The sequence below is a fragment of the Vicia villosa genome, linkage group LG6 (genome assembly GCF_029867415.1).
Source record: "Vicia villosa cultivar HV-30 ecotype Madison, WI linkage group LG6, Vvil1.0, whole genome shotgun sequence".
Taxonomy (NCBI): Eukaryota; Viridiplantae; Streptophyta; class Magnoliopsida; order Fabales; family Fabaceae; genus Vicia; species Vicia villosa.
In genome coordinates, this window is record NC_081185.1 from 152,683,514 (window position 1) to 152,703,028 (window position 19,515).

General features: G+C 32.3%; 2 protein-coding genes across 2 annotated transcripts; both read right to left on the bottom strand.

Annotated features, from left to right (window-relative positions):
- Positions 1 to 278: 278 nt before the first annotated feature.
- On the bottom strand, positions 279 to 5,739 carry LOC131615017 (uncharacterized). The gene is made up of 7 exons (XM_058886537.1): positions 5,037 to 5,739; positions 4,499 to 4,940; positions 3,499 to 4,415; positions 2,180 to 3,400; positions 1,894 to 2,100; positions 938 to 1,795; positions 279 to 856 (listed from the first exon to the last, which is right to left on the bottom strand). The coding sequence occupies exons 1-7, from the start codon at positions 5,737 to 5,739 to the stop codon at positions 279 to 281; spliced, it is 4,926 nt and encodes a 1,641-aa protein (XP_058742520.1).
- A 1,353-nt stretch (positions 5,740 to 7,092) lies between these two features.
- Positions 7,093 to 15,041, bottom strand: LOC131615018 (uncharacterized). Its single transcript, XM_058886538.1, has 15 exons — positions 14,819 to 15,041; positions 14,451 to 14,719; positions 9,796 to 9,939; positions 9,503 to 9,574; positions 9,131 to 9,398; positions 8,961 to 9,051; positions 8,752 to 8,876; positions 8,564 to 8,654; positions 8,324 to 8,483; positions 8,088 to 8,245; positions 7,893 to 8,013; positions 7,632 to 7,802; positions 7,509 to 7,547; positions 7,356 to 7,409; positions 7,093 to 7,260 (listed from the first exon to the last, which is right to left on the bottom strand). The coding sequence occupies exons 1-15, from the start codon at positions 15,039 to 15,041 to the stop codon at positions 7,093 to 7,095; spliced, it is 2,154 nt and encodes a 717-aa protein (XP_058742521.1).
- Positions 15,042 to 19,515: the final 4,474 nt, after the last annotated feature.

A 19,515-nucleotide genomic window follows, 5' to 3' on the forward strand; every position in this document is an offset into this window, starting at 1 on the left:
AAACATATATGTAAATATAAAACTTATAAAATTGTCATATGAGGAGTTAAATATAATTACAACATATGTAACTGTTTGGTACTGCATTTCCAATTTGAACATATGTAACAAAAGTGCTAAATTGAAGTATAGCTAAGATGATAGATTACTTCTGTTCAACATTCATAACCTGAAACAGAATGCAGAAGTTGAATTATAAATCTTATAATTTAGTCAACCTATTGAATTGAATGTAACAATGTAGACACCCATAGAAAGTTAAATGATGTATTTACCATTTAAACGTTTGCGAAGACTTCTTTGTAGACAACATTTGTTGTTGTAGACTTTGGTTTTTTATCATCATCATGCACCAAAATTTTGATCCCTTTTTTGGTTGTTACCCTTGAAATGGCCACATATAGTTGGCCATGGCTAAAAAGATCCTTTGGTATATAAAGTCCTACCCAATCTAGTGATTGTCCTTGCGATTTATTGATGGTCATTGCATAGGAAACAATGATTGGAAATTGTCTTCTATTCAATTTGAAAGGCCAAGGTGACTGTGATGGAGACATATCCATTCTTGGTATATAGGTTATTTTTCCATGGCCTTTACCACCCATAATTTTTGCTTCCAAAACATGGTTTTCCATTTTTGTGACTATCAATCTAGTCCCATTACATAAACCCTCGGATTGATCAATATTTCTCATAAGCATTATCGGGGTTCCAACCTTTAATGTTATGATATGACTGGGCAATCCAGATGTTCGTAGGGAACTCAAAAACTCAGGCGTAAGAACTGCCATAATGCCGTTATCATGAATTTCGGAACGATCAACAGAATTAGAACTGTAATATTCTTTGGATTCCCCTATAGAGAAAATAGAACATAAATATATAATTATAGTCAGTTGAAATGTAGAAATTAATTATGTAAGGAGTAAAATAATACCTGGCATCATGTTTAGAACATGATTATTAATTTGTTCAACAACTTCAATTGTTGATGCTAATATAGCCCGACTCTTCAAGTAATCGAAAGATGTAAAGTTATCCAAGAAAGCAGGGTATGTACTGTTAACAATGGCAACAATGGGATCATCAAACTGTTCTATCAAGATTTCACGCGGAATATCAATTTCAGCATCACCATCGTTAGGCTCAGAAAGTCGGCCTTCTCCCAATTTTAAAAGCCATTTCGAAAATTGATCAATTTCTTTCTTTTCTTCATCAGTTCTGCCTCCCTTCAATCGCATGTTTTTGGTTAAAGTCAAAACCTGACATGAGTGCCATATATACGACGCATTTATAGTAGCATGAACAATATCGGATCTACTACCCCTAGGAATAACAGGCAAGATTTGTCTGAAATCTCCACCAAATACTACCACCTTTCCACCAAAAATTAGTGTAGAATTGCTACCGGTACTCATAACATCCTTTAAGGTTTTGTCAAGTGCTTCAAAACAAAATTTGCTTGCCATAGGGGCTTCATCCCAAATGATCAAATCGGTTTCTCGAAGTAATTGTCCGTACTCATCATTATATTCAATTTTGCACGTCGAGTTTTCCAATGTGGGCACAGGCAATTTAAACTTAGAATGAGCTGTTCTGCCCCCAGGCAACAACAATGATGCTATTCCACTTGAAGCTACTGTTAAAACAATCCGATGTTTAGAACGCAACGCAGTCGCAAGTGTTTTCCACATGTATGTTTTACCGGTGCCTCCGTAACCATGTAAGAAAAATACACCCCCCTTTTGTTTGTTAACAGCAAACATTATCTTGTCAAAAATATTCCTTTGTTCATCTTAAAGAACATAAGATTGAATTAGGAAGCCATAGGTATATCTTAAATTTATTTCAAATGTAATGTTAAATTATAATCGAAAATACCTGTTAGAGCACTGAAAAGTTTATCGAATTCAGACTTCATAAGATCGACGTCATAATTTCTTTCTTCGTAGATCAATCGATTTCCCAATTGTTGCAGTACATACTCATCTGGATATGGGATAGGCTTGAAATCTTTAAGACTCCTGCGATTTGCTTGCAGCAATTTTTCGATTTCAATTAATTTCAAAGTCTTTGTTTGTTCCTCTGTCAGCACCAAAGCTGCATAAAAGAACCATTCATTAATATATTGTATGCAGATTTTATTGAATAACAGTATTGAGAAACTAATATCATGCACCTTTGTTTGATGCCAAAATTCTTTGGGCGTGCAAGATTCCATCCGATAGCAGTTCCCATGTTTTGTTCCACACATATGCGGGTCTGTTTACAGTCCCAGAAAGAAGCATAACAATAAATAATTTGCGCAAGAAATGTCCAGATCCCCATTGGCTGGCCTCTTTAATAGCACCTATATATTCTCGATCATCTTCCAGAAATCCCATTGCGAAGCATGCGTCCCTAAATGAGTCGTATTGTTTCTCTCCGATCTTGCGAATGTCTTCATAAGTTTTTGGTCCTCTCACAACGGTTAGCATCATCCTCAGATAATAGAGTTCCCCGGTGGTTGGTGGAACCCAAATGAGCCTTCCAATTGTAAAACCTTTTTTCCTTGGTTTCCATGAGCGTGTTTTTTTCACATATACAAACTTAGAAACAAATTGGCCATATGTCAACTGTGTTGCATCTTCAAACTGAGCATTTGCAAGTAACCACGAAGTAAACATGGATTCTGTTATACTTGCTTTTTCTAAAACATTTTCCATTCTTTCAAAATCAGTGTAGTACAACGGCTTTTCACCGATTAGATGATAGAACATACGCTCAACAGCGGGTTTCCTTCCATGAATCTTGTAAGAAAAAAGCCGCCAACATGCTTCAGCTGGTGATACGTATCTACAATCAAGGTATTCTTTAATTTCATCAATTACCTTCTCACTATTATTGGATGAAGTTCGTGATCGCGAAACAGATGCTGTGATTCGATCGTATCCCTTGTGTATATACTTGAACAGGTATTTGATAGAGGTGCTCTGGTTACACCACTCCATGTTGATGTGAGCTTGATATTTAAGGAGTAACCTGGTATTATACGGAACGACGGACCTGTTGTCCAAGGTAATACCATTTTTAACAACAGTAAAAGTCTGTGAACTTCTCCTGTAAACTGGATAACCTTCATGATCAACAATGGTAGTTTCATTGAACTTTTTAGGGAAAAACTTAGAACATTTACCATGTTTCATGCATGGACATTTTGGTCGTGCAAGACCACATGGTCCATGCATCATTTGTGTCTTAACTAAATGGTACAACCTAGGATGCAGTTGTGGATCGGGGATTTCCGCTGAAATTATGTTGTCAATATCTGGTGGAGTGGGATACTTGCTTAGTGGATGTAAAAATAGGAGAATATGAGCATGTGGCAATCCCCTTTTTTGGAATTCTATAGTGTAGATGTCTGAAAACCAATAAAGCAGTTGAATATTAGATGAATGTTTATACATTGCGAAGTTGTAGTCTTTAAAAAAAAGATATCAAAAGGATTAATAAACTTACAGGCCAGGACTTTTCCAAGAACATGCCGCTTTGTTAAATCAACCATTAGCTCGTCAAACTTCATTTTGAAGACCTTTGAAACTATGTCGGGGCGACCAGTTGGGTTTAAATTCCTCATGGATAGGTGACGTGTAATCTCAGGCCATTTAGGATTGCAGGTAAAAGTTAAAAATAAATCAGGGAAGCCAATAGCACTAGAAATAGCCATTCCATCGAAATACAATTGATCCATGTATCTCTTGCTGCCTACAAATGAGGATGGTAAGACAATTCTTCTCCCAGTTTTAGAATGTGGTTGTTGTGTGGTGCTTTCAGATTGTTCACTAAGCTTGGTATATTTCCCAACTCTTAGCTTGGATTGATTTTTTCTCAGCCAGTTAAGTCGTTCTGATTCCATCATTGTATATCCATCGACTAAAAACTGTTGAAATAGTCTCCTTGAATGAAAAAGTGTCCTTGCCTCATTTTTGCGTTCATGCAATCGGAAACATAACCAATCTTTGATTGTTTGACGATTTTGCTTTGTCACTTCCTTTTCATGTTTATACTTGTGCAGTATATTATCCCTGTATCCATCTTCTCCATATGCAAATATCATTGGATATTGATAGGCTAGATAGGCTGAATGAAACTCATCTATCCTTTGTAGATGACCGTCACGGTGTTGAACAATAATGTCTCTCTTAGATGCGGTGTCGACATCACCCACAATAAGAGCAGCAACCTCTGATACGGTTGGATGGTTATAGACACGACCATCTGAAGATCGTTCTGAAATAAGTTTCAGTTTGATATCTTGGAAACCTGTTTGTTTAATCATATCCCTTGCCATTCTAAAAGCTTTGGCATGAGGATTATATTCATCTAACATCAACTTCAACTTAGTAACAATAGACCTGTCAACATTCTTGCTGTCCCTATCATGATAAATATACGATGTTAATCTCTAAAAAGAAAGTGCAATGCAAAGAAAACTAATGAGAGAAGGAAATGGACAAACTTGAAACATTTGATTCTGTTGTCAATTTCATTGTCCGTATCAAATATATACAGTTGAGCATATTTTGGTATTTCTCCTTGTTCAGGAAGCAAGCTGCCGATTCGGTGGCAAGTTTGTCCATGCAATCTTAATGTTGGAGGACCTCCGCCTTCATTGATGGAAGTGTCAAACTTCATTCCAGGGGATGTAAATGAAAACATTGCGTTGTAGGTTCGTATGTTGTTTTGGAAATTGTTTGCATCTTTCATATTGGGATCAAAGAGAAGAGTGTTAAGAAGTGGTGGTGGTGTTACCAATAATGGGACAACAATCTTGCCTCCCTTACAGCATAAACCGAAATTTGGGATTGTTGTATGTCTTGACTTCCCTTTACGTTCCTGATACCACATATAGGCATCACAGTGTTTGCACTCCCATACAGGATCTCCAATATCAGAGTATACTATATTTGTCAAATAGGGTAACTTGTTAATAAAAACTGGCAGATTATACAAATTAACTTGAACAATATAAGGATAGGTGTGGAAAAAAAAAATACCTTCATCATGGCAATTTACTAAAGGAACCGCGGGTTGATCTTGATCTCCATCTGAATCAGAATTGGCATCCATAGCATTGTCCTCCTCAGATTGGCTGGAAGAATTGTCGCTTGAGTAATCAGCAGCAGCCAATGTTGTATAAAACTGAGAATGTGCGGCACGGGACTGCATTATTTTCGGTGTTGTGTGGAGATTGGTATTGGCATTTACAGTAGCTTTATGAGTAGGAGTGGTTTTATTGAAGCTGTTTATAAGATTTTGTCTAAGTGGAAGAGTAAAGAATGGTGTCTTTGCATTGTTTCTGTTTTTCAAGTGACGGCTAGAAGAAGCTGTATGACAGGATTTCGATCCATTTGTCTGTAAAGGTGCATGTTCCGTGGATGACATCGTTGGAATGGGAGTAGTTGATTGAATTTGACTGAAATATGGGGATACATTTTCCTTATTGGCATAGTCAAATGGAAGGATGTTTCCTATGTGAGGGGTAGTTGATACAGGAAATTGGTGTTGGGTTGAGGTAGGTGGTGTAGTGTTAATATTTTGGTACGTTAGCAAATTTGGAAGGGGTGTGAGATGTTGATGAGACGATTGAGAGGAACTAACAATGCCAGAGATGTTTTTCTTTGTGTTCAAGGTGAGTCTTCTTCTTTTCCTAGCCAGGAAAGCTGGGGTTTGTTCATTGGTAAAATGTGGAGGTTCCATTTAATCCCAAAAAGCTGTTTGTTTCTATTGCATAGATTGTCTCCAACTGGCAATGAAAATCAGCAGAAGATATTTGTTTCTATTGCATAGTTGTTGAACATAGTTGAAGCCAAGGGTTTGTTTAACTTGGAATGATGAAAGATGAAAATATTTCAGTTTGTGTGTTGTTTTGAGTTTTGGCGGTTTATTGAAAGAATGAAAGATGAAATTTAAATTTTTGAAAACAAAGTTATTTGGTTTGTGGGGTAGAGAGGCGGGCAAACCAAAAAGAAATTCTACAGTTGACATTTTAAAGGTGGCATTTGGAATAAGGAAAAAGTGTGACAGCAACATTTGGAAAAAGATAAAAAAGGTACAAACTCTCTGCATAAAAGAAGTACCTATAATGAAATAGAGTATTGTGGGGCCAGGATCTATTAGTTATAAGTGGCTATTAGACTAAAGAAAGCTGCATTGGGAACACAAAGAGTACATACACTCATGAGCTTTGGTATATGCAGTACCGATTAGGGTGAGAAGTACGGAAATTTGGTGAGGGGCCGGGTAAACAGGCTGTAGAGTTGCATTTGTTGACGTGTACCTTTGGAGAAGTAATAAAAAAATGATTATCTACATTGTAGTGTGATATAATATGCAAAATCTTGGGTATCCAGATAAAAAATCATATATTTATTATCACACTGTATAGTTTAATTGAAAAAGAGTATTACTATTGACTTATTAGATTGAAGTGTGTAACACCAGAAAAAGAGAAGTGGAAATAATATGCTAAATTGTGGGTATCAACCTAAAAAAGGATATATTTATTATCAGATTGTTTTGTTTAATTGAAAAAGAGTATTACTATTGGCTTATTAGATTAAAGTGTGTAACACCGGGAAAAGAGAAGTGGAATTACTTGAATTATTTTATTCAGATTAAAAGTAATGTTATTGACTTATTAGATAAAGTTGAAAAAAATCTATGAAATAGTTATTCTATCTTCTTGAGAACCTTGATGAAATTAGATGGATATTATAATCAGCAACATAAGCAAGTAGCAAGACGTTCAATATTTGTTTACAATAATAAGAAAACACATATGAGAACATGGATTTTGTAAAAACAATAATTCATTATAACTGAAATTAAATGGACATTATAAAGAGCAGAATGAGATAGATGCTGGTTATAGGGAAGTGGTAATAAAGATTATAAATTAGTTCTACAACAATAAGCAAGATGTTTAATATTTCAAAACCATTGTCTAGACTGAAAAGTAGTCATGTGTTTTGTGGAAACTGAAAACATCAGAAGAGGTTACTTAATCATATTACAAAAGAAGTTCAATCCAAAAGATTCATGGACCACAATCTAATTCTCCAGCTTGATATGTTTTTTCATTTTTGTTGAAGACTGTTGTCCTTCAGATGTCTGAGATGAAAGAGTAATAATATCTTGTGATTCATGTGGAGCAATCCGTTTGGCAGCTGAAGTGGGTGTAAGCGGTTCCGGCAATGTATTAGACGTAATATCGGTTTCCTGATAAGAAGAAGTTTCCACACAAATGTATACATATTAAAGAACGGACTCTTATAAATATTATGAAAACAAAACATCTTTGGAATGGTTAATACCGGAATGATGTCCCAATCGTCCAACCGGGAAGCTTCAGCAACACTCTCATTGTTCTTAAATAATATAAAAGAAAAAAGAGTGATTTTTTCAAACAAATAAGAATTAAACATAAATGAGAAATCTATAATATAAAAAGGCTATGTTAAACACACCTGTGTTAGAGTAGGAGTGTTCATCATCTGTGAATCAGGCTAATAAAGAAAAGTCAAATGTTAGAAGTGTATACATTTACAATGTTTATATTTGTACATTATAAAGCAGCATAACACACGTACCAATTCCTGGCCAAATGAACGTAGTATATCCCTTTTAACAATGTCATCCTCAAGTATAGACATAACAGATCCATTTTCCCAGTCAGGTTGCCATTTGACTTTGAAAACCATGGTCTTTCCAACTAATGCATCAAGTGCCACAGGAAAATCAAGAGGGTCGGTAACGCCAGCCTTTGATAACAAATAAACAAATGAGTAAAGAGTTTCAGAAAGATAGGCTGAATGAATTAAAAATCACAGTATAAAATGGTATGATAAAACCTCAATCAAGTCAGTGCGCATCTGAGCAGCAGTGACCTTCAAAAGTTGAAAAGCTTCACGGTCCCATATTACAAAGGTAGCTTTTGTTCCAGCATTAAAAACCTCAATTAAAATTTTATACCTGTTTTACATTGAGATGGTGAGTATACAGTCCTGGAAGAAAATGAAGAAGTCATAGAAGCGGTATCATGTCACCTGTAAATTGCAGTCTCTGTTTTGTGGCCAAGCAGACATTCATAAGGTGGTAGCAATCCTTTGGCTGTCCTAGGACACTCATGACATGCTTGGTAATACCATCCACCTTGAGCAGCTTTCAGTTTGGTGATGGTTGCCACGGTCACGCATTGAGCCAGCTGTAATTGAAACGATAGATACAGAAACAACTTTGGTCATGTAAAAGGAATATTAATGAGATACAAAGTAGTCAATACCTCCTTGAGTTTTACAATATCAGCCAAAGTATGTACAGTTGCCTTATACATAAGCTTATCATAAGGAGTGTGCTGAGAAGAACTTGAGTATTGTGACATAGTTTGGGACTGCAAACTCAAAGCCTGGCTTGAAGAATCTGATTCAGTGTACTTTGGAAGGCTAAAAAAAAGATAAAAAGAAATCAAGCATACAGGATTTTGATGAAAATCATACTGGAGAAATGGGAGATAAAAAGAAACCTTCCAATAAAATCTTTTATCTCAGGTAAGTCAGCATTGAGATGCAACTTTGTAACGTTGAAAGTGTTTGAAACAGACAATGGATACAATCCTAATGTTGAAATGGAAGAATAAAGTTAGTTAGATGATTGTAAATATACAAATAAATAGTATGGTAAATATGTTGTAAATGTATAAGAAAGTGAGACCTTCTTCCTTGACTTTTGCATATTGCAAAACAATTATGATTGGAGTAGTATCCTTTCTTGTCTTACTGAAATCATGGAATTGCACTGCATATCCTTCCCACAAAGTGCAATTCAAAATGTTGTCCCTAAAAACAAAGACAAGAATATTAGAATGTTGGTATGACAAATTTGAAAAGATTAGTAGGAAGTAGAATAATCGGCATTCTTACGACAAATCTTTCAAACATATATTCATCTGTTGTTTCTTCCCCCCTTGTTGAAGTTGTGTATAACCAATTTCTGTGACCATTCCAATGACATCTGAAAAAAAAATCACAAAATACAATATAATAAGAAATATGTTGAGCACATCAAGTAAATGAAGTTTAGCTTTTCATACCTATTAGTACATCCTTTTTCCAATTCCCAGACATGAGATCAGTAAAAGAAGTGAATTTAAGTGGCTTTGCAGGAATATCATGTTTATTCTTGTCTGTAACAGATGTACCACCAGTAAATGTCAACATAAACTTGTGATCTGAAGGCTTGAAAAGTAAATCATTCAGAGAGACTTGGAAGTTCGAGATTGTGTAGGTGTTGTCAACGGTTAACAGTGCATCATAGGCTTGTTTAAAAGGATGTGGAACTTTGACATGGATGTCACAACCCTGCATGATAGACGAACAACCAAACATTTTAAGAGCAATATTTAATGAATTGTGGAAACACATATGATCAAAGATGTTAGTTGAAGATAGTTACAACAATAAACCACAAGAGGATGTAAAACAGGGTTAGCAGAAACAACAAAAATAACAGAAACGTGAAATATACAAATGCCTAACTGTACAGTCATATGAACCCAACAACTCAAAGCAGTGATTAAAATAAAATGGAGGTTAAAAAAAAGGATGTATACGAAGAGAGGAAAAACAGGAAAACGAAGAAACCCAACAACTTGATAACCAGTTAGACATAGGGAGATCTTCATCGTCAACGGCTAAAGAGGATAACGAAGAAATAAAACGATTTGAAATAAAGAGAAGGATAGAAAGAGATGCTTACATCTTTGTCAACGACAACCAACTCAAAGTGTTCCTTGTTCTTATTAACAACCGTCCATCTGTGATGGATACGGACAGCAAGTTTCCAAAGCTCCTTCGTATCATCAATGTTCTTCACCAGTTCAAACGGTCTAGCCATGAAAATCTACAAAACCAAGAAATCGATATGGAAGTGAAGACAGAAAGGAAGAAAGAAAGAAAAAGAAGGGGAAAGAAAGATTCATACCTGTTGTAGGTTTTTTGTGTAGGGTTTGATCCGGAGAGAGGAGGTAGTTGGGAAATGTGAAGAAAGAGAAGAGGAAAGAAAGAAAGACAAGGAAAGAAAGAAAGAGAACCTGCAAACAGTGCATCTCATTGGGAAGACCATGAGAGAGCAGTTGTTTTGCAGAGAGAACTTGGAAAGCTTTTCTGGTTCGTCTGCAACTGGAACGTTGCAGAATAATATTAAATAATGTAAGCAGCCAATGAATGAGTAAAAAAGTACCAATTATGTAACTAATACCATCTAATTGTCTGACAAATGGTTACTTTGGACCTAATTTGCTCCCATAATTGAGATTTGTCACCCAATTAAGCAAGGATAATGGTGTATTAACCAGAACAGTTTTCTTTCTTATATTATAGATTAGGGTTTGTTTTATTAGGTAAGAAAAAAGGCTAAATACCCTTTTTGGTCCCTTAAGTTTACCTCGGGGTCCATTCTGGTCCCTTATTTTTAAAAAGTTCCAAAGCGGTCCTGTCAACTTTTCCATTCTGGCATCTGACGTGGCGCTGAGTTGGCACACAATCATCTTCAAGTTCATTAAAATTATGCAAAAACATTCCAAAATTTTACTTTTGCCAAGATTCGATCCCATGCCACATAGCTTGCAAGCAATACAAACCTTCCACTACACCACATTACATTTGTTGTTTAAAATTTCATTCAATTTTATTATGAATTATGAATAATATTATTATTATTATTATTATTACTATTATCAATATTATTATTATTATTATTATTTATTATTATTATTATTATTATTATTATTATTATTACTGTTTCTTTTTCTTTTTTTTTCCAGATTCAGTCTCCATGATAAAGAAGATTGAGATATTTCCAGGATATAGTAGACAACAACATAGTCACAATATTTACTCATGAATGCATATTTCCAAATAAAAACTCAGTATTCATTCATAAACAAATATTCCAAAATAAAAAAATCTGGATCTATTAAAAAACAGAGTATCTTTTACAAGAATAGAGATTTTCTTCAAAGAAAAAGAGGAATAAACTCAGATCTAAACAAAGAAAAAGAGGAATAAACTCAGATCTAATGCAAACCCTTGCAGTATAAAACAATTATCACTGATGAATTATTCATGGGAGTCAATGGATTTGCGAGACTCGTAAACCGGGCATCGCTTAAGCTGCAAATCTGAAATACGAAAATCTGAAGGTGTGAATTTTGGAAGCTGTGAAATTGCTCAAATCATTTCAATTTCTAAGACCGAGGAAAATCCCAAATCGAAACCTAACTAAATACATGAATTGAATTTAAATGTTGTTGTTGAAAATCGAGAAAACAGTAACCCAGGAGCAAGAAAGGAAACAAAATTGGAAAAATCAAAGAAGAACAAGTATGGATGAATTTTTGTATCGGTGAAAATAATGGAAGCCAATGGATGAGAAACCCTAAAACCAGAAAACAGGACAAATGAAGATGAAGTTACTGTGTGTTAATTTTGATTTATGCAACAATTATTTTAAGTTATATAAAAATGACCTGTTAACAAAAAATAATTAATAATAATAATATTGATGATAGTAATAATAATAATAATAATATTGATAATAGTAATAATAATAATAATGATAATATTGATAATAGTAATAATAATAATAATAATAATAATATTCATAATGAAATTGAATGAAACTATAAATAGCAAATGTATTGTGGTGTAGTGGAAAGTTTGTGTTGCTTGCAAGCTATTGGGCATGGGATCGAATCTTGGCAAAAGTAAAATTTTGGAATGTTTTTGCATAATTTTAATGAACTTAAAGATGATTGTGTGCCAACTCAGCGCCACGTCAGATGCCAGAATGGAAAAGTTGACGCCGTTAGCAAAAATTGGACGGAAAGGACTAACGTGGACCTTTTTGAGCAATTAAAGGACCACTTTGGAACTTTTTAAAGATAAGGGACCGGAATGGACCCCGAGGTAAACTTAAGGGACCAAAAAGGGTATTTAGCCAAGAAAAAAAGACAAATCACAAAGAAAAACACATGCTGAGTTAAAACAACACCACATTATATAATGAGGTAGGGTAGGTCTTAGACTCTTAGTGAGTGAATCCTAGGCAACAGCAAGAATTATCAAGGTGTGATGAATTTGTAATTTGCATTTTAGAATAAATGTGACCCCACTTGAGTCATGCATTTATTATATTGGACCGAAAATATGTAGTGGTTTTTAATGTTACCCTTCAAAAAGGGTTGGTTAAGTGATGAGTAATGGGGCCACATGTGTTAATGTTTGTGGAAAGTTCAAGTCTCATTCATTGTCATGCTCCACCTCTCAACTCATCTATCATCAAACTGACCTATTTTTAGTTTCCAATAGTTTCTTACTATAAATGGTAGGAAAATGATACATGTACATCATATATATAATTTATCTATTTTGATTTTTGTACAAAGAAATTTTCTTTTTGTTAAAATTCAGGGTGTATGGTACCGTGTAGAGAAAGAGGTGTATAGATAGCATGTCTCTAAACTATATCACCTCTAAATTTATTAATTCAAATGAATAGATTTAGATAAAATATTAAAGTAGGACAAAAGTACAATGGATTTATCAAATGTTAACTTTTTCTTCTTGTTTTGTTCTTCAACATTCATCTTCTTCTCTCGTTCACCGATGGTATAATCAATCAATTATCCACCCAATAAAATTAACTGTTATCAATTAATTAATTGCTTCTAAATCAATAAAATAACAGGAAGCACATTAATGAAAATGAATGAATTTATTCATTTAATCTCTTAATTTGAAATTGAGAAGCATTAAAGAGATTAAATGACATTCTAATTTTATTTAAATATTATTCAAAATAACATTTAGTAATGATTAATAAATGAAATTTAAACAAAATAAATATAATATAATTATTTGTTAAAAATATTTTAGATCATAATACACCACATTATTATTATTATTATTTTTGAACATTCCGCCACATATATAAAAATAATTAAAAAAAATTACAACAAATCTCTAAGATAACATTATACATGTAGCAAGTCATATGAAGGAGTGCTAGAATACAAAATTTAACATACTGGTGACATTGGTGTAGCATGTTATATGAATGAAAAACAATTTACATATTAACATACCAGTTTGCATCAAACAACACAATTTTTTGTTGTTAACGTTGTGGTGGACTATTAGGTCGTGTGTATGTCGAGAATTATACATGTCATTCCTCAAATTATACATGTCATCCTCTAAAATATATATTTTTACCATTATATTCTTGTCTAAAGTCATTGATTTTTAAAAAGTATGCGTTTTTATTGAAAATTTTGAAAAAATACGGAATTTTTAAAAAATTTCATGAGTTTTTATCGGAAATTTTGAAAAAATTACCAGATTTTTAAAAAATTTCGAAATTTTTTTGCAAAAAAAAATTGTACTACCATAAATTTAAAATTTCTGGTATGTATGAAAAAATTGAAATTTTCAGTAGTAAATATATATATATATATATATATATATATATATATATATATATATATATATATATATATATATATTCGTCATCCCCCACTAACTTATTCAAAGATAATTTTGAAAATAAAATATATGAGCTTGGCAGGTCTAATTTGAGGGGTGACATGTATAATTCTCGTGTATATCTTATTTTTCTAATGAGTACTCTAGACATTTAGTCTAGATCTCATACAAACGGTCCTACTTAACATTCATGTAGGTGATTTTATTAAATCTATATTGCAAATCATACATCACTTATAAGGGATGTAAAATAAAATTCATTAAAAGCTATAAAAACTTATTCTCTCTTTAATGTGATTTCTTGCACTTTCTCAATCAATCATAAAAAAGAAACAAAAGAAAAAATGAGTTAATTATTTTTTGGTGTTAGCCGAACTAACAAGTAACTTGTTATATCTCATATGAACTTTTCACGAGATCTCCAATCTTAAAGGTTGGGTTCCCATCACTTATTAAATTCAATTAACTTAAGTCTCTTTTCCCTCGACGTGTCACAAATTAATTTCTTTCCTAGGGACTTTGTTAGAGAGTCAACTTAGTTGGCTTTTAACTTCACATAATTGATCGATATTATTTCATAATTTAGTTGCTGCTTTACTACATTATATCTCAATTAATATGTCTATTTGTAAGGTGAGAGGTATCTTTCTGAACTCTATCTCTAACCAATGTGAATTTGAAATCTTCCCAATACGCCCTTTACATCCAACATTCTTTTGAATTTAATACATGAAATATAAATATTAAACGGTCCATAATCTGATCAATAAATTCTGATATATGTTGAAGATGAACTTTTTTTTTTGAACAAAACAAACTTAACACATTTCATTAATCAAAATATTCTCAATACAAGAAGGGAGGTACATTAAAATAACTGCGCCTAGACCAAAAACTGGCCGCCTTCGCCAACGAGTGGGCAACCATATTCGCTTGAAGCTTAACAAACTTAACCTCAAAGTTGGAATAAATTTGTAACAAGTTTTGGATAGATAAAATAAGCACACTAAATTCAGAATTTCCACAATGGTGAGAATGAATCGCTTGAACCACCTTTAGAGCATCACTTTCAAAAATAACTTTATCCAAGTGATTTGCTATAGCTCCTTGGATTGCCTCCTTCAAGGCCAAAGCCTCTGCTTATGCAACGGAAAGAAGATCCAAATCCCAAGTTGTGCCTCCTAAGATAAAATTACCATGATTATCTCTCACACCCTAGCCCCTGTTAGTAGTACCACGGTTATTGTTGAAGCCCGCGTCTACATTACACTTTAACCAACCGGTGCCTGGCGGTTCCCATACCAACGGAGGATGATCAGAATTTCCACTTTCCTTCCAATCCTGCGCTAAGTACCAATCTTGCCACCTACGGAATGCCTGTGTACCAAGCGCCAATGCCGCGTCCGTTTCATTGTTCCAAATAGCATTGTTTCTATTATTCCAAATTACATCAAGCATAGTAGCAAAACGACCTGCCGTTCGACTATCCTCATTGCAAAGTAGACAGTGAAACAAATCAATGAAAAATTTATTATTCTTAAGTCAATTTGATATAAGTCAATTTGAACTCTATCTCTAACTAATGTGAATTTGAAATCTTTCCAATACGCCCTTTACATCCAACATTCTTTTAAATTTAATACATGAACGGTCCATAATCTGATCAATAAATTCTGATATATGTTGAAGATGAACTTAATTCCTTGCAAAGTAGACAGCGAAACAAATCAATGAAAAATTTATTATTTCTAAATCAATTTGATATAAAACTAGCACAAGACTTATATACATTATTATTTTCCAGTCTCTTAGCACAAGAGTGAAACTATCTCAAAAGACTAAGAGACTATAGTTAGAGTTAACTTCTAACTGATAACTAATCAACTTCTTTTTCAAAAAAACTAACTCTTGTTGGTATACTGTTTGCATTATATTAACATTTTATAAGCATGGGCAAATATATCTTTATTATATTTAAATTAATTTTTTATTTGAAGTTTATTAAAAAATTATAACTTTTTAAAAATAAAAATATATAATATTATAAAAAAATTGAAACAAACGGATTCTAATACTCCTAAAAATATAAAATAAAAGATTATTGACACAAGTTACACCAACAACAGTTATCGAATTTGATTTAGTCATAAGAAGAAAATAATATTTAATAAAAAAAATGTTTGAAATAACTAAGTCTCTATCAAAATCATCGTAACAAAAAGATAATCAAATTTTAACAAATAATTAAAGAATGACAATTTGAAATTTGAATATTTTAAAAACTGTAGTGATGCCGACATATAATTTCTGAAATCAAAATTAGTGTCTGTGTGTTGCTTCTATTTTCTTTTTCATTTTTTGTCAAATTTGTTGTATTTCTTTTGAAAGAGTGTTGACATATATATGAGGGCAGATATGGTGAATCTGTGTCAAGACCCTCATGTCGGCAGAATCTCTCTCTCCCTATTCATGACATGACTCTACAAATAGTAACTTATAGCCTCTTTTTTCTGGCTGTAGTAACTTATAGCCATTTAATTTAACTAACAATTATTATTTTTTTATAAGTAACTATGAATATCTAGCCATTACTATGTGTTAATTTAAACAAATATTTAACGGCTAACGTGTGCCCTAAGAGTACGTGTTAAAAAATATATTAATAAAAAATATATATTGAAAATATTAATTATAAATATTAAATAAAATTATTACACAATTTTTAATAAATTCTTTTTACGTTTAACTTGTCTTAAAGACATACATATGTTAGTATTACCCTAATATAATTATTAATGAATTACTTAATCCAACGTGTCAATCTAATTAACATTAATTTTTGTGATGAGCTATTCAAGTGCAATCACACTAATAACTAGTGATTTATCTCTCTCTTAAAAAAAATGGTTAGGGCTCACTCAATTTTATAAAATTGATTTGTAAAGGAATTATAAATATATATTTAAAACATATATTATTTAATATTTAACTATTAATAAATACTTGAGGCGTAAAAATAAATGGTAGATAATGCGATAATCAAAATTGATAGTATATGATCAATCGAATCATAAATCAAACTCTTATATTATATTAAAATATGTAATTAGATCTAATTTAATATAATAAAATCAACTTGAAATATAAGAATTATTCTCACTTATAAATACATATTGATGTCATATATTAACCGATTTAGAACTCTTAACTATCTCCTTTATATTTAAAATATAATTGATTTAGAACTCTTAACTATCTCCTTTATATTTAAAATATAATCGATTTAGAACTCTTAACTATCTCCTTTATATTTAAAATTAATCAATTTAGAACTCTTAACTATCTCCTTTATATTTAAAATATAATGTAATGAACAATAAAAATAAAAATAGAAATAAATGTGTGGAAAAGTAGTTAGAGTTTTACTCTCGGTCCTAAATTCTTAACAACCTTTTAAAAAAGTTAAATAGCCTTAAATTATAAATTGGTTTACGGTATAAATAAAACAATAATGTTTGATTTTATATCTTTTCATATATGAACTTATTTGATGGAACATTTGAGCAAATGAAGTAATATTCTTGTCGCTGATTGTGAAGTGTTGGTGAGATGTTTTAATCTCTTTGATTGTTTCATGTAAAGCTCGTCCTCTTAAACACTGAGGTGTACATGCAAAAACCAATTACTAGGATGTCAGAATAAGTTAGTGTTTTAGCATAATGCATGTGAATTGATGTGTTGGTTGAAAGTAGTTCATTTTGATATCCTCCACAATTACATAAGGTGTTTTGAGTTCATTTGCAATTATTGGAAAGTGTCTTGCTCGGCTTCTATGGTTTTTTTTCCTTGCACTCTTGAAATTGGGGGAAAATATGTCTCTTTCAAAGTGATAGACCACTTTTGGAGTTTTCTTTTCTTTTTGATTTTTTTTCCACAAACCTTTTAAAAATTGTTTTTTCTATTAAAGATAGTTTGTATTCACAAAGAGTGATATCCGCTCCTCGATGAATCTAGTAACCTTAAATTCTCATTTTAATAGAATTCAAATTCAATGGGCATTAAATGACAGGCTTTTGCAAATTGTGTATTCACGGTAATTTTCAAAGTCATTATTAATTTTAAAAGTATTTTTTATACTTGTTATTAAAAAAAATCTTATTCAAATAAATTCTATTCCACTTTCAACGCATACACGATCGTGTGCTAAGGTATACTGAAGATTATTCACGTGCTTGCCTGTATTCCACGCGTAGTGGGAATGATATTGTGAGGTCATTTCATGTGTATATTGACAAGACTCAGCATGATGATATTGACTAGACATTGTACACCACTCATTAGGACACTATTACCTTCGACCCCATTTTATATCACTCTGAATGGTTGGCATGTGAGACTAATTTGATGTGCAGGTATTTGTCGGAGCAATGCATGCGTCAGTTTAAATTTGTGCATATCATTTTGAACCCCTTCCCTTTCGTAGCTTTTCATATCAGCATCGTCCGCAGACATCTTGATGACATATTGAGGGATTAGAAGACTGATATGATACTAGAGGAGTATCATAGTATGTCAGCCACAAATCAGTGGCATTATGGTAACATACGGTTGCATGACTTTGTTCTATTCTGTGTTACACCCTGTCATGACCCCAGACGCTCCTGGACGTCCACCTAGTCTTACTCACAAGGAGATCCTAGAGAATGAGCAGGGCAGGGATGACCATATCATTAATGTGTTTCCGATCTATTAAAATACTATGCGGATTACAAGATAGGGTATATAGTATGGACTATTTGAGAAAGGTGGTGATGACGTGTTTGCCCTAGCACATTCCGTTCTTACTGAGACACGAAATGTCTTGGGTTACCAACGGCAAAGGAGAAGCCAGGGAATTAGGATTAGGCATATACAATATGTTTTTTTTGTTTGTATTTTCGGGTATTTTTCTAGCATTTTACATACTTTGAGAACTATGTTTGTAATATTTTGAAATGTTTTTTAATTAATAGACTACCTTATTTAGAGATGTTAATGTTTGAATCAAATTATGAATTATGACATTGTTAGTCAAATTAAAATGTTTTTGGATTAAAAAAAAAATACAAACTTAGACAATGTTTTTGCCTATAATGCATGCAGAGAAGTTTTCGAAGATGCATATCTGAAATAAGATTTTCGAAGATGTATCTTCGAATTCACCTCAGAAATATTCAAATATGGATCTTCAAACCAAATTTTAGCAAAAACGATTCAGAGTGCATTCTGAGATACATCTCTAAATATTTTAGAGGACAATTGTGCATTCTGAGTGCATTCTGAGATTCATTTTTTTCATATATATATATATATATATATATATATATATATATATATATATATATATATATATATATATATATATAATCCTTTTTTTAATGTTTTAAAAATTGAACCGATCATCAAATTTATTAGGAGGAATCAGTGATTTATCGATCGAATTACTAGATTAGTGGTTGATCAACATGAGTAAATTGAATAATTCAGTTGAATAAATTAGTCTCTATAGCAAAACTATATAATTATTAAATCAATCAAACCAGATAACTCGATCTCTAGAAAAATCACAACACGTAACCAATTTTAAAATTTCAAAATACCATAATTTTACAAATTCATTCTTTGAATTCAAATTCTAAACATAATCATCACACTCAACAAAATAATACAAAATACAAATAACTTAATTAGAACATAAACTAAATAATAACATATAAGTGCAGCGTCTAATAAATTTAATTTCAAGGAGAAAAAGTTGTTACAAATAAGTTATGAACAAACTCTACTTATATTTTAATTTTATAGTTTATCTATCGATTTTATCCATCGATTTTTTAAAATCACCGGTTTGTCGGTTTTTTACTAGTTTTGATTGGTCTGGCCGACTCTCACT

What these genes read in the sequence shown, in the direction of transcription:
- LOC131615017 (XM_058886537.1), bottom strand. Translation starts at nt 5,739, where the DNA reads ATGGAACCTCCACATTTTACCAATGAACAAACCCCAGCTTTCCTGGCT. An exon ending in TCTTGGAAAAGTCCTGGCCT is followed by an intron (nt 3,401 to 3,498) that starts GTAAGTTTATTA and finishes ATTGGTTTTCAG; the next exon opens with ACATCTACACTATAGAATTC. An exon ending in AATTTTGGCATCAAACAAAG is followed by an intron (nt 2,101 to 2,179) that starts GTGCATGATATT and finishes TCTTTTATGCAG; the next exon opens with CTTTGGTGCTGACAGAGGAA.
- LOC131615018 (XM_058886538.1), bottom strand. Translation starts at nt 15,041, where the DNA reads ATGCTTGATGTAATTTGGAATAATAGAAACAATGCTATTTGGAACAAT. An exon ending in TGGTTGTCGTTGACAAAGAT is followed by an intron (nt 9,575 to 9,795) that starts GTAAGCATCTCT and finishes ATGACTGTACAG; the next exon opens with TTAGGCATTTGTATATTTCA. An exon ending in CTGTTTTACATCCTCTTGTG is followed by an intron (nt 9,399 to 9,502) that starts GTTTATTGTTGT and finishes TCTATCATGCAG; the next exon opens with GGTTGTGACATCCATGTCAA.